Source organism: Myotis yumanensis, unplaced genomic scaffold, assembly GCF_028538775.1.
Source record: "Myotis yumanensis isolate MYYU_CA2020_CCGP unplaced genomic scaffold, mMyoYum1.0.hap1 SCAF_1, whole genome shotgun sequence".
Classification (NCBI taxonomy): domain Eukaryota; kingdom Metazoa; phylum Chordata; class Mammalia; order Chiroptera; family Vespertilionidae; genus Myotis; species Myotis yumanensis.
In genome coordinates this window covers 56,984,101-56,997,988 of record NW_027223752.1, presented here as the reverse complement: position 1 = coordinate 56,997,988, position 13,888 = coordinate 56,984,101, and the positions used below count along the sequence as shown (strand labels likewise).

General features: G+C 40.4%; 1 protein-coding gene across 1 annotated transcript in view; it reads right to left on the bottom strand.

The window, feature by feature from the left end:
* Window positions 1-13,888, bottom strand: part of ADAM10 (ADAM metallopeptidase domain 10) — a 165,145-nt gene that overhangs the window by 81,046 nt on the left and 70,211 nt on the right. Inside the window, exon 4 of the mRNA XM_070421866.1 lies at window positions 12,183-12,341. Within this exon, the coding sequence (XP_070277967.1) occupies window positions 12,183-12,341 (159 nt within the window). The remainder of the gene's footprint in view (window positions 1-12,182; window positions 12,342-13,888) is intronic.

The window sequence follows — 13,888 nt, the reverse complement described above, 5'->3', positions numbered from 1 at the left end:
CCTACACAGGCACAAAAGGCATGCTGCAAAGCATTCTGGAAGAGAGAATTTTATAGCTTCCAACCCCATGCATGGCATTTAACTGAACATCTTACTAAATTCAAGAACAGAACAAAAATATCCTTATCGTAAACAATTACCAGTAAAACATCATTTTCTTTAATGTAACAGGGAAAGCCAAAGAAGAGTATACATGTCTGATCTATACTAATAAAAGAGTAATATGCTAATTAGACCGGACGTCTTCCAGACATACTTCCTGATAAAGCCGAGCCCGAGCGCCTGCGGACAGCCCAGGCGAAGCCGCCCGCACTCCCAGGCACCTGTAGTCGGCCCAGGCAAAGCCAGCCTGGGTCCCAGGTGCCTGCGGCCGGCCAGAGGGAAGGTAGCCTAGGTCCCGGGTGCCTGTGGCCGGCCGGAGGAGGGATGCCTGGATCCCGGGTGCGGGGGCTGAGGCAGAGGCAGTTAGGGGCAATCAGGCCAGCAGGGGAGCAGTTAGGGCGATCAGGAAAGCAGGGGAGTAATTAGGGGCAATCAGGCAGGCAGGCAGAGGTGGTTAGGGGCGATCAGGTAGGCAGGCAGAGGGGTTAGGGGTGATCAAGCAGGCAGGCGAGCGATTAGGAGCCAGTGGTCCCGGATTGCGAGAGGGATGTCCCCTGGTGGGGTCCCAGATTAGAGAAGGTGAGGCCGGGCTGAGGCCCCCACCCCCACCAGGTCTCTAATCTCTAATCTACACTAATAAAAGAGAAACATGCAAATTGGTGTCACTTCGCTACACCCACCAGCCAATCAGAGCGACTATGCAAATTAACCCAACAAAGATGGCAGTTAATTTGCACACGTAGGCGAGGAGTGAAGACTGAAGACTGAAGACTGAAGAGGCTTGGCTTCTCCACTGCAGCCAGACCAAAGGTCTGGGTCCCGGGTGCCGGAGGAAAACAGGTGCCAGCAGCCAGGGGGAAGTAAGGCATATTGCACGAATCTCTTCGTTCAACGGGCCTCTAGTCTATACTAATAAAAGGCTAATATGCTAATCAGACCGGGAGACCTTCTGGATGTCCTTCCAGACAAAGCCATGGTGGCGGGGCCGAGGCAGAGGCAGTTAGGGGTGATCAGGCCAGTGGGGGGGAGGGGGGACCAGTTGGGGGCGAGCAGGCCAGCAGGGGGAGCAGTTGGGGGTGAGCTGGCCAAAAGGGGGTGGCAGTTGGGGCCAAGCAGGCCGGCGGGGGAGGGAGGGCAGTTGGTGGCGGGCAGGCCGGCAGGGGGTGCGGGGGGGCAGTTGGGGGCAATCAGGCCAGCTTGGGGGGGGGGGGGGCAGGCACTTGGGGAAGAGCAGGCCAGAAGGGGGTGAAGTTAGGGGCCAGCAGTCTGGCTGGGGGTGCAGTTGGGGTTGAACAGGCCGGCAGGCAGGGGCAGGTGGGGGCGAGCAAGCTGGCGAGGGGAGGGGGCAGTTAGGGGTGATCAGGCCAGAAGGGGGGGCAATTGGGGGCGATCAGGCTGGTATGCAGAATGGTTAGGGGCAATCAGGCAGGCAGGCAGGTGAGCAGTTAGGAGCCAGCGGTCTCGGATTGTGAGAGGGATGTCTGACTGCCAGTTTAGGCCCAATCCCTAAATCGGCAGTCGGACATCCCCCAAGGTGTCCCAGATTGGACAGGGTGCAGGCAGGGCTGAGGGACAACCCCCGCCCCCCCCCCCCCCCCGCACAAATTTCGTGCACCGGGCCACCAGTTTATATATAATCAGCAATCTCTATTGTATAGTATCTCGATAAAATATATTTTCCAGATATTAATAATACTAAATACAATGACACTCTGTGCATTCAATAATTGGCACTGATGCTGGGCATTTGAACATGTCAGGGAGGAAAATTTTCTCCTCTACCATTCTGGGTTCTTCTGACTGGTATAGGAATTAAATTGACATGTAGATTAACAGGAAAAAATCAAATTTAATTTTCTATATACAGGAGCTCCAAAAGAATATGAGGTCCAAAGAGCAGCCAAGTAACTGAAGATTATGTAACATCTGAGGCTAAGGGAAAGAGGGGAGTGGTCTGGGACTTCAAAGGAGAAGACGACGTTCAAGGGAAATAAAAGAATAAAGGTTTAGCCCTGGCCAGTTTGGCTCAGTGGACAGAGTGTCAGCCTGTGGACTGAAGGGTCACAGGTTTGATTCCAGTCAAGGGCACGTACCTCAGTTGCAGGCTCCACCCCCAACCGTGGTCGGGGCATGTGCAGGAGGCAACCAATCAATGTGTCTCTCTCACATCGCTGTTTCTCTCTCTCTGTCTCTCCACACCCCTTCCTCTCTCTCTCTCTAAAAAAAAAAAAAAAAAAAAAAATCAATGGAAAAATATCCTTGGGTGAGGATTAACAACAACAAAAAAAGAATAAATGTTTGCCAAGCCATTCAGAGACAAAGGGACACAGAGAAGAATGTGAACAAACAAGCCGTGCTAATCCCCCACCACCTCCACCACTGACACCGTGTAACCTAGTTATTAATAACAGGACAGGAGCAAAGGAAAGGCCAAATATTATAGGCATATTATTTGGGCAACTTCTCCAGGAAGGTACAACTTTACACTCCCCAAGGGTCCAATGGAGGGGAAATAGATGCATGCCCAGTAAAGCTGGGGTGACATAGGGAAGGTGCTTGTCTGTCAGTCACACCTAGGAACAGATCATTGGCCAGAATAGGCATGGCCACTGCAAGGGCAAGAAAATTTTGAATATTTAATCCCCTGAACAAAGGAGTTCACTCTCTTAGTTGCTCTTGTACTCTTGGTTCTTGGCATGTTGCATGTGACTCCTGGCTTCTGGGGCTCTCACCCCTGCTTCCTGGCTTTTGCCTACATGGCACATAGCCATATGGACACCCACACACAATGGACTACTGGACTGTAACTAGTCTGATGCTGAACTGGACCTGACTGCAATATGGAATGGAAACTCTGGACACTGGCTCTGATTTTAGCTCTACTGAAGCCCCACTATACTTTTTCTATAACTGGATTAAGGGAAATGCATGTAATTCCATGCAAATAAATATCACTCATCCTCCTGCACGGGTCTCAGAAAATCTTTTTCTAGAGATATCATAAGGACTTCACGCCCAGCACTCAGTAGGGAAGGGGATACTCCAACTTCGTCAATAACACCACCACACTTTGCTCAAATTCTTTGTTGTTATGTCTGATGATAACTCCCTTCCTGGAATAAGCCCTCTATCTAAATTCTTTTAAGCACTTATGGTGGAGGCCAAAGAAAAATTTCCTGAATCTTCTGTTTCTTAAAAATAATCAGCCTAGCCCTAGCTGGTTTTGCCCAGTGGACAGTGTCAGCCTGCAGACTGAAGGGTCCCGGATTCGACCGGTTAAGGGCACATGGCTGGGTTGTAAGCTCAACCCCCAGTAAGAAGCATGCAAGAGGCAGTCGGTCAATGATTCTCTCTCATCATTGATGTTTCTGTCTCTCTCTTCCTCTCCTTTTCTGAAATCAATAAAAAAAAATTTTTTTTTTAAATAATAATAATCAGCCTAGCCCCAGCTGAGTGATTCACTTGGTTAGAGTGTCATCCCATACACTAAAAAGGTTGGGGGTTCGATTCTGGGTCAGGGTGCATACCTAGGTTTCAGATTCGATCCCCAGTCGGGGCACAAATGGCAGTCAACCAATCAATGTTTCTCTCTCTCTCTCTCTCAAAATCAATAAACATATCCTTGGGTGAGGAATAAATAAATAAATAAATAAATAAATAAAAATAAATCAGTCTAAATAATTCACATGCCAAAGAGACACATTTGGGATAGCAAATTTTACTTCCCTAAGATTAAGATAATCAAACATAGTATTTAATGAGTGTCTAATCTACTTGATAAAATATATAAAGTTTAACAAATATATAGGTATACACACATACATGTCTGTATCATACATGTAACTGATATATACACAATATGTGGATTTCTTTCTACCACTCCTCCACACAGTCAGAAGGCAAATAAGTATCAGTACCTAATACCACAATGCCTATAGGCTAATATAATCTGAAATCGAAAGGAAGCCAGCAGACTATCAGAAACTTAAGAATAGAACCACAACCTAACAGGCCATCAGTCCCCAGGGTGAAAAGATGGCCTAGATTCAGTAATAAGAGTCCCTGCACCTATCCCATCCCAACAGGTAGCATTTGGCTAGAATCAAGAAGAGAGTACCTACCTACCTATATTTCAGAAAATCACCTTCTCTGATCCATCATCTGGCAGGGATAAAGAGAATCCTTCTGTAGCATTCCTCATCTCCATCAGGAGGACTCTAGCAGGAATCAAAGGGGAACCCCAGAACTCTTCCTATTCCTACAAGAAATTCCTCTGCCCCTCACTTCACTAAACACTCACAGTTATTTACCACTATCTGCCTTGGGACCATCAAGACTATTCTCACTGTGGCCTGGCTTTCAGACACAGGAGACTAAACCACCAACTACTTCAATTTATTATAGGTATTTGCTGCCCCCACAAATCACTATTTCCCTCTATTTTCTTATTTTTAGCTCCTAACTCATTGTCACTCTTTCTGACACTACCCATAATTCTTAGTGATTACAACATTCATGTTGATGATCCTTCCAATACACTCATACCACCTTTTCTCTGACAGTCTTCTCCTACTTCAACTTTTCACTCATATGGTCATACTTTTGAACCTGTCATTACTAATAACTGAAACCTCTTCATCATCTCAACTTCTAAATCATACTTTCTTTCTACAACTTACCTTTTCAGAACATTCCCTCTAGACTCCAACAATCCTTCAACACCACTAAGACCCTGTATCTACTAATGCTCCTTCAACACCACTAAGACCCTTTAATCTACCAATACTAGCACCTGTTCAACTTTGCATCACTGGCTATTCTCTTTCTTTTCCTTATTCACCTTAAATCCAATAGTGAATTATTACTATAATTACTCCGTTGCATTTGCTTTAATCTCCCTTGACACGCATCTCCCAATCCTCAACCAAATCCTGTTTAAATTCAACTCACTACTTATACTGCTCCAGCTGAATAAAGCTGGAGAAAAACTGGTAATATGAATACCCTCACACAAAAATCATAATCTATAACCTAAACCAGTTCATTTATGCTACCTGACAATGATACTCTATTTTCAGAGTCCACTCTCAATCCTACATATCTAGTTAACCACTAGCAGTCCTCACTTTGCTACATTACTAGAGGCAGTAAAATTAACCATACAAGCTGAAACTATGCAAAGTGATCTTAATAATGAATGGGAGAAATTAAAATTGTTCCATTACTTTTAAATTTTTTTATCAAAATATTAAAATTCTCTTATACTGTTTAAATATATAGGAAAATGAAAAATAATAAAACTATATTGTACACTGTAATTTAAAACATTAGAATCCCAGGACTAGTAGCTCAGTTGGTTAGAGTGTCATCCACATATGCCAAGGTTGAGGATTTGATCCCTGGTCAAGGCACATACAACAGTCAACCAATGAATGCATGAATAAGTGGAACAACAGATCAATGTTTCTCATTCTCTCTCTAAAAAAAATCAATCACTAAAAAAATTTTAATTAGAAACATCAAGAATTAGAATATTTAAAAAGAAAAATGAGAGTGTTTTATTCTTTGTAAATTGTATTTTATATATTATAAATTAAAGACATATATTCATTTTGAAAGCTTGATATTTAGGATGAAAAAATTTCCAAAGCAACAAAGCAATATTATATATGCATCAAATTCTGTAAGCACAAAACTCTCTCAACAGCCCTGACCGGTTTGGCTCAGTGGATAGAGCGTTGGCCTGCGGACCAAAGGGTCCCAGGTTTGATTCCAGTCAAGGGCATGTACCTTGGTTGCGGGCTCATCCCCAGTGGGGGGTGTGCAGGAGGCAGCTGATCGATGTTCCTCTCTAATCGATGTTTCTGACTCTCTATCCCTCTCCCTTCCTTGCTGTAAAAAATCAATAAAATATATTTTAAAAAAAACAAAACTCTCCCAATAGAAAGAACAAAAAAAAAAAAAAAAAAGATCATGCATAAAACTTTTCCTATATACAGTACTTTAAAAACTTCTCTAAAAGAGCCTATTTTCCCTGGTCATCATGTTAAATGACATTTTCCCTTTAAAATTACTGACAATATAATCCCATTTCTAGAAAAGCCTTTATTCAACTAATGAATAAACCCTCATTGAGCTGCTAAATCATAAGATGCACTGTAGCTCCCCTGCAAAGGCCAAACAGCATATTCTTTCACAAAGAATGAGTCATTGGTGTAGAATAGTAGGCCTATTTAAAACAAAGATCAGCTTTAAATCTACTGCCTTTCTTCCAGTTCCTCTGCATGCCAGCCTTTTGCTTTTGTCTTGTTGTAGGAGGTGCAAATACAAATAATACATATATTGTTATATGGCCTCAAGCAGGAAATAGCTCTAGTTAACTCTCAACTCCAGGAAGAGGAACATTTACAGTTCAGATTTTCTCCCCAACAGAACCATGCATAAAACACCCACATCTCACTCCATACTAACTAGAGTAGACTTTGCATCTTGACCACTCCCAGCAAGGCAACCCTCCCTCTATATGACTGACAGGCTAAGAATTTGACTGCAAAGTCCAAGGCTTGCTTATGAGATGACTCTCTCACAGTCAAAACTTGGTGTAATCACTCCAATAACATCCGATGAATCACCAAAGCCAATCAAATAATCCAAACTTTATTATATTATATTAATCTATATATATAAAAGCCCAGCAACTGGAAAGGGGAAACAACCAGAATGACCGGTCACTATGACGCGCACTGCAGTGACCAACCAGCCCCATTTAAAACAATTCCTTCCCATACTGTCATTCTCATATAGTTCCATTTCCATTTACCAGAAAAAGTTACAAATAAAATCACTCTAAACATTACTATTTTAAGCTCTAAAACCACAATTGGCATGTAATAATAAAAATAATGTGAAACAGCCTCCTTTCTTTGAATATAGATTTACTTAGACAAATAAAAATTAAAGAGCTGAAGTCAATGGTAAAGTTAAATGACAAAAGAGATAGATAGAAAGTCACATCCAATGTCACTGATCCTCCAAGTTAACTCATTATCTTTGGGGGAGAAAGAAAGGGTGACATAAAGGAGAGTAGTTGAAAGACAGTAAAATGCAAAGTGGTCAAATACAATTATATGATGAGGAAGAAATAAAAGTGGGAAAAAAAGAACAGAATATGCTTAAACTACTATACATACAACTAGATAAGAGGAGAGAAACAAGAGAGAGAAAATGCAATAAAATAAATCATAAAAGACAGAACAAACATAGTGGAGGGCACTTGTGGGAAGTATAAAACAAAGGAAAAAGTTTGATTACAATATAATGGGAGGATAAAGTTGAGTTTGAAATCTTTTATATTACTCTTTTCCTCCCCTTCCTTTCCCAAAAGGTCTGTTTATTTTGAGAAAACATTGCAGGCAAAATGTTTCAAGATTTCATTATGTGTCTGTGAAGAACCTGCTCCAAACATAAATATTTGGAATGTTAAAGAACCAAAAAAAAAAAAAAAAACAGAAACTGCAGTTAGAGAAATTACATATACTGGACAGGGAAGGTAACTCTGCAAAAAGATTAAATTACTAGGGCATCGGCCTTCAGACCAAAGGGTCCCAGGTTCAATTCCAGTCAAGGGCATGTACACCTCAGTTACAGGCTCCTTCCCAGACCAGGCCCTGGTCGGGGCTCATGCAGGAGGCAACCAATCGATGTGTTTCTTTCACATCAATATTTCTCTCTGTCTTTCCCTGTCTCTTCCACTCTCTCTGAAATCAATGAAAAAATATCCTTGGGTGAGGATTAAAAAGAAAAAAGAAAAAAGATTAAATTACTAAGAAAATTACAAAGTAACATACAAATCAAATAGTAATAATTCTGTTGGCAGAAATAAAGGAAACCAAGGAATTCATAATCCAATTTGTAAAGGAGGACTACAGCTTAGAGATCAAGGAGAGTTTGAAATATCAGGAGAGGAAGTTGGAAAGGGAATCAAATAAAAATGAGTAAAAATGTGAGTAAATAAGCCCTGGCTGGTGTGGCTCAATTGGTGGGAGCATTGTCCCATACACTGAAGAGTCATGGGTTTGCTTCCTGGACATGTATGGGGGGTACCCAATTGATGTTTCCCTCTCAGATCAATGTTTCTCCCTCCCTCTCCCTTCATCGCTCTCTAAAACCAATTAAAAAACATATCCTTGGCCCTAGCCAGTTTGGCTCAGTGGATAAAGCGTCGGCCTGCGGACTGAAGGGTCCAGGATTCATTTCAGTCAAGGGTACATGCCTGGGTTGCAGGCTCAATCCCCAGCAGGCCCCAGGAGGCACCCAATCAATGATTCTTTCTCATCATTGATGTTTCTATCTCTCTCTCCCTCTCTCTTCATCTCTGAAATCAATTTTAAAAATATTGTTTTAAAAAAAGCATATCCTTGGGTGAGGATTAAAAAAAATGTGGGTAAGGAGAAACCAAGATGGCAGCATAGATAAACACCTGAAATTGCTGCCGCACAACAAATTCAAAAATACAACTAAAAGACAAAACGGACATCATCCAGAACCACAGGAAGGCTAGCTGAGTGGAAATTCTACAACTAGAAGGAAAGAGAAAAACACACAGACTCAGAGGAGGTGCGGAAGTAAAGTGCAGAGGTACAGAAGCGCACGTGGAAAGGGCTGGCAACTGAGGACACAGTTGTCTTTTTCAATCGAGAGGGAGTCTCCAGCTCCTGACTGCTCAGAACTCCAGTTCCGGGCGAGTCTCTGGGGACCCAGACTCACATGGGGAGAAACTGGACTGTCTGGCATCGGTCGGAACTCAAGGCGGCTTTCTCTCAGAGGTGCTTGCAGTGATTACCGGGACACTGAAACACAGGATCTCTTAGGGTAGGACTGAGGATCTGCCATAGCTGTTTGCTCCACCCTGTTGATTCTCTGAGACCCAGCCCCACCTAAGCTGCTAGCAGAGGCTTTTGCATATGAAAGGCCTGGCCCTTTGCAATCTGAAAATCACCTAACAAACTGCAGCTGGGTCAGAGAGACCCAGAACATCCAAAAGAAGGCCCAAGGCCCCACAGTAGCTTGCATTGCTTCACAGCTGGGCCTCATCTGGGCACCTCCAAACCCCAAAAAAAGAAGAGGAATCTGCAGATCTCTCCATAGCTCCTGATGGGTAGCCTCAGGCAGAGGCTAAATTAGCACCTCCTTAGAGATCCAAGAGCCAGTGTACCCAGTGGTCAGAGTGGGACCATCCAGATTACAACTCCTCAGGTCCATAAGGGAAACACTCAGGGGGCGACTCAGTGAGCACCAAAGCCCCACTGAAGCAAGTCTGGCCCCAGAAGGGTGTCTTCAGCACAGAAGTTCTCCCACTGTAGACACAGCTGATTCTCACAGCCAATTGGCCTGGAGGTCAATTCCTCCCAGTGATTCCTACAACAATCAAGGCTTAACTACAACAAGACTGTACACAAAGCCCACAAAGGGGTACACCAAGCGTGTCCACCTCAGGTAATTGGGGAGGCTGAGCTACTGGGCCCTATAGGACACCTAGCACAGAAAACCACTCTATCAACACAGGGAAGCATAAAAAATGCGGAGACAAAGAAACACATCACAAATAACAGAAATGGAGGAAAGCAAACTACTGGATATATAGTTCAAAACCACACTTATAAGGTTTTTCAAGAATTTTCTAGAAACTGCCGATAAATTTAGTGAGACCCTCAAGAAATCTAGTAAGACCCTCGAGGATATGAACAAGGACCAACTAGAAATTAAGCATATGATATAAAGAATATTTGCATATGAAAGGCCTGACTGATATAAAGAATATTATACAGAGTTCCAACAGCAGACTAGAGGATCCCAAGAATCAAGTCAAAGATTTGAAATACAAAGAAGCAAAAATCACCCAACCGGAAAAACAAAAAGAAAAAAGAATCCAAAAATATGAAGATAGTGTAAGGAGCCTCTGGGACAACTTCAAGCATACCAACATCCGAATTATGGGGGTGCCAGAAGAAGAGAGAGAGCAAGATATTGAAAACCTATTTGAAGAAGTAATGACAGAAAACTTCCCCTATCTGGTAAAAGAAATAGACTTACAAGTAGAGGAAGCGCAGAGAACCCCAAACAAAAGGAATCCAAAGAGGACCACACCAAGACACATCATAATTAAATGCCAAGAGAAAAAGACAAAGAGAGAATCTTAAAAGCAGCAAGAGAAAAACAGTCAGTTACCTACAATGGAGTACCCAAACGACTGTCAGCTGATTTCTCAACAGAAACTTTGCAGTCCAGAAGGGAGTGGCAAGAAATATTCAAAGTGATGAATACCAAGAACCTACAACCAAGATTACTTTACCCAGCAAAGCTATCATTCAGAATTGAAGGTCGGATAAAGAGCTTCACTGATAAGAAAAAGCTAAAGGAGTTCATCACCACCAAACCAGTATTATATGAAATGCTGAAAGGTATCCTTTAAGAAGAGGAAGAAGAAGAAAAAGGTAAAGATACAAATTATGAACAACAAATACACATCTATCAACAAGTGAATCTAAAAATCAAGTGAATAAATAATCTGATGAACAGAATAAACTGGTGAATATAACAGAATCAGGGGCATAGAAAGGGAGTGGACTGAATATTCTCGGGGGGGAAATGGGTGTGGGGGGTGCGGGAAGAGACTGGACTAAAATTGTACACCTATGGATGAGGACGGGGGGCCGAGGGGGGGGGGGAGTAAGGGCAGAGGGTGGGGTGGGAACCGGGTGGAGGGGAGCTATGGGGGGGGGGGGGGGGGGGTAAGAGGAACAACTGTAATAATCTGAACAATAAAGATTTAATTTAAAAAAAATGTCGGTAAGTAGCATTAATAAATTTGAGATTTAGCAAGCAGCTAAAATCATAAATGTATCCCATCTAAAATAATTATGCTATTTTCTGTAGTAATAGAGGATCAGAAAAAAAGCAAGAATAGCTGATGGAACAAAAAGTCAAAATGGTTAAGGCTTTCCAATACATTACTAGGAATGAGAATATTATTATTGACAATAAATTCCTGACTATACAAAGGAAAATGAAACTAGAAGGAAGCTGCCAAATTTTGAAAACCGGCAAAAATTGAGAGACTAGTGTAATTACAGTCAAAAATAAAATATGATTATTCAAGAGGCATATAATCAGAGGAATGAATTTCTGTGGTATTTCATTAAAGTATTCTCATGATTAGATGACTATGGATTCATAGACAATGGTGGAAATTAAAAGATGATGTTTAAATACATTTCCTACTCTTAAAACACAGAAAAAGAACTTTCCCAACAAATCACCATCATATAAAAGACCATGGTAGAGGACAAAATCCATAATGATATATCTGGAATCTTACCAAACTGAAATCATTATTTTAAGATTCCAAAAAGAAAAACTCAAAGGACTTAGAAATTTTTTAAAATACCTAAAATATTTCTTTTTTTTTTTTTAAATATATTTTATTGATTTTTTACAGAGAGAAAGGGAGAGGGATAGAGAGTTTAGAAACATCCATGAGAGAGAAACATCGATCAGCTGCCTCCTGCACACCCCCCACTGGGGATGTGCCCACAACCAAGGTACATGCCCTTGACTGGAATCGAACCCCGGACCCTTCAGTCCGCAGGCCGATGCTCTATCCACTGAGCCAAACCGGTCAGGGCTAAAATATTTCTTAATCACTACAAATATCCACACTGAAATTTACATAAGAAGCTAATGATGCTTGAGTAGGACACAGACACAAAGGCATTATAGCATTAAATGACTAGCTGGTACAGAATATAGGATTTCCAGTTCAATCAAAATTGGTTAACTTACAGTTCAAATAGAAGTGATTGCATCATATCAACAAAGTAGGACTGGCATGGATTGGTAAGGAAATTGCATCACTGTACTATAGATCTGTTATTCATTAAATTGAAACTTTGGTTGTGAACTATTTTCTAGTCTGATTAATAAGCTAAGGAAAGAAAACAGCTCAAGCTTCACTTGTCTCCACATAGCTTTATTTAAATGTCTTTTTGCAAAAGGCTACTTGATAAAAATTAAGTACTTACTAATATCATCTTCATGATAAATGACAGAGTGAAAAGGTAGAGTTCGGTCTTTAATATATCTCTCTGCTGGCTCAACATAAAATGTTCCACCATGAGTCTGGATGAATCCTTCAAATCTTCCATCAATAACAGACCCATGGCTAAAACTTCCTTCTTCACCTATTAATGAAAGCAACAAACTCTTGAAAATTTAATTTGCCTAGAATGTTAAATTCATTTTTCTTTAAAAAGCTATTCATATATACATATATATGTGTGTGTGTGTGTGTGTGTGTATATATATATATATATATATATATACACACACACACACACACACACATATATATATATAATATAAATTCACTGGGAAAATTAATTTTAACATAAAATATATCAAACTGAGTTTGAGATGTGAATAGCAATTAGTATTTATTAAAATGTACACAATTATTAGGAACAACAATGAAATAAAACATCTGTCTTATTGACAAATTCCCAGCACCTAGCACAGTGCCTGGCATGTATACAGTAGTAGTTAATCAAAGAATAATTGTTAAATTAACTTAAATAGACCCAGTGACAAAATAAACACTTTCAAAATAAAGATATTAAAGTTCCTTTTGAAATTTGGCTCTAATTACTATAAGAAAAAAGCTCTTTTCCAATCTGATATATTCTGCATTATGTGGCTTCCTTACCACCTTTAGGTTTTATAAATATGTTTCTTAAGTAAGATAGTGTCAAATACTTCAAAAGCAATCTGAACAGAAGTATGCCAACAATTTCTTTTATGATACTGGACAAAGATTTATAATTCTGTCCCATCAATTATACTTCCCTAGTGAAAGAACAAAACAGAAAAAAAGGTATTTTTGGTTCTTAATATAGTCACAAAGATGAGCACTAACCATCAAATATTTGAAGAAATGGAAGGTAGAAGGAGGGGGCTTTAAAAGTTGAATTTACTTAAAATTTTCTCATTAAAACAAAAGTCAGGCTTTCTACAATTTCTAAGTTATAGATTAAAATTAATTAGTTGACCTCTGAAATAATCATGAACTGAAGCAAAGAGCCCAAGACACTGGTATTTTAAATGGCATGGTTTTTATCTGTAAGCTGTCATACTTTTCTTGACCACTGCCAAGCCAAAAAAAGCAGAGACTGTAAGTTACTTGTCCAGAAAGATAAATAATAAAAATAAGAGAAAACTGTATTCTAACATTAAAAACCTAGCCCTGGCCTATGTGGCTCAGTTGTTTGAGCATCATGCTTTGTGCCAAAAGGTTGCCAATTCAATATCAAGTCCGGGCACATGCCTGAGTAGGGGGCATGCAGGAGGCAGCCTATTAATGATTCCCATCATTGATGTTTCTCTCTCTCCCTCTCCTTTCCTATCTGAAAAAAAAATACTTTAAAAAAATAGTAAGAATACAAAAATATTTTTATTAAATAGTTTAGGCTTATTCTAAAAGTAAGAAACTTTAAGCATAGAAATGCCTCATGTATCTGGCATAATGAAAAAATAAAAAACACTTTTTTAAGCACTTAATTTTTCATGTTATAATATTGATTGGAAATCTAATATATATAGAAATAAAATTTAACTTTTATTTTTTTATTTTTTTAAAAATATATTATATTGATTTTTTTTTTTTGATTTTTTTTTTACAGAGAGGAAGGGAGAGGAATAGAGAGTTAGAAACATCGATGAGAGAGAAACATCG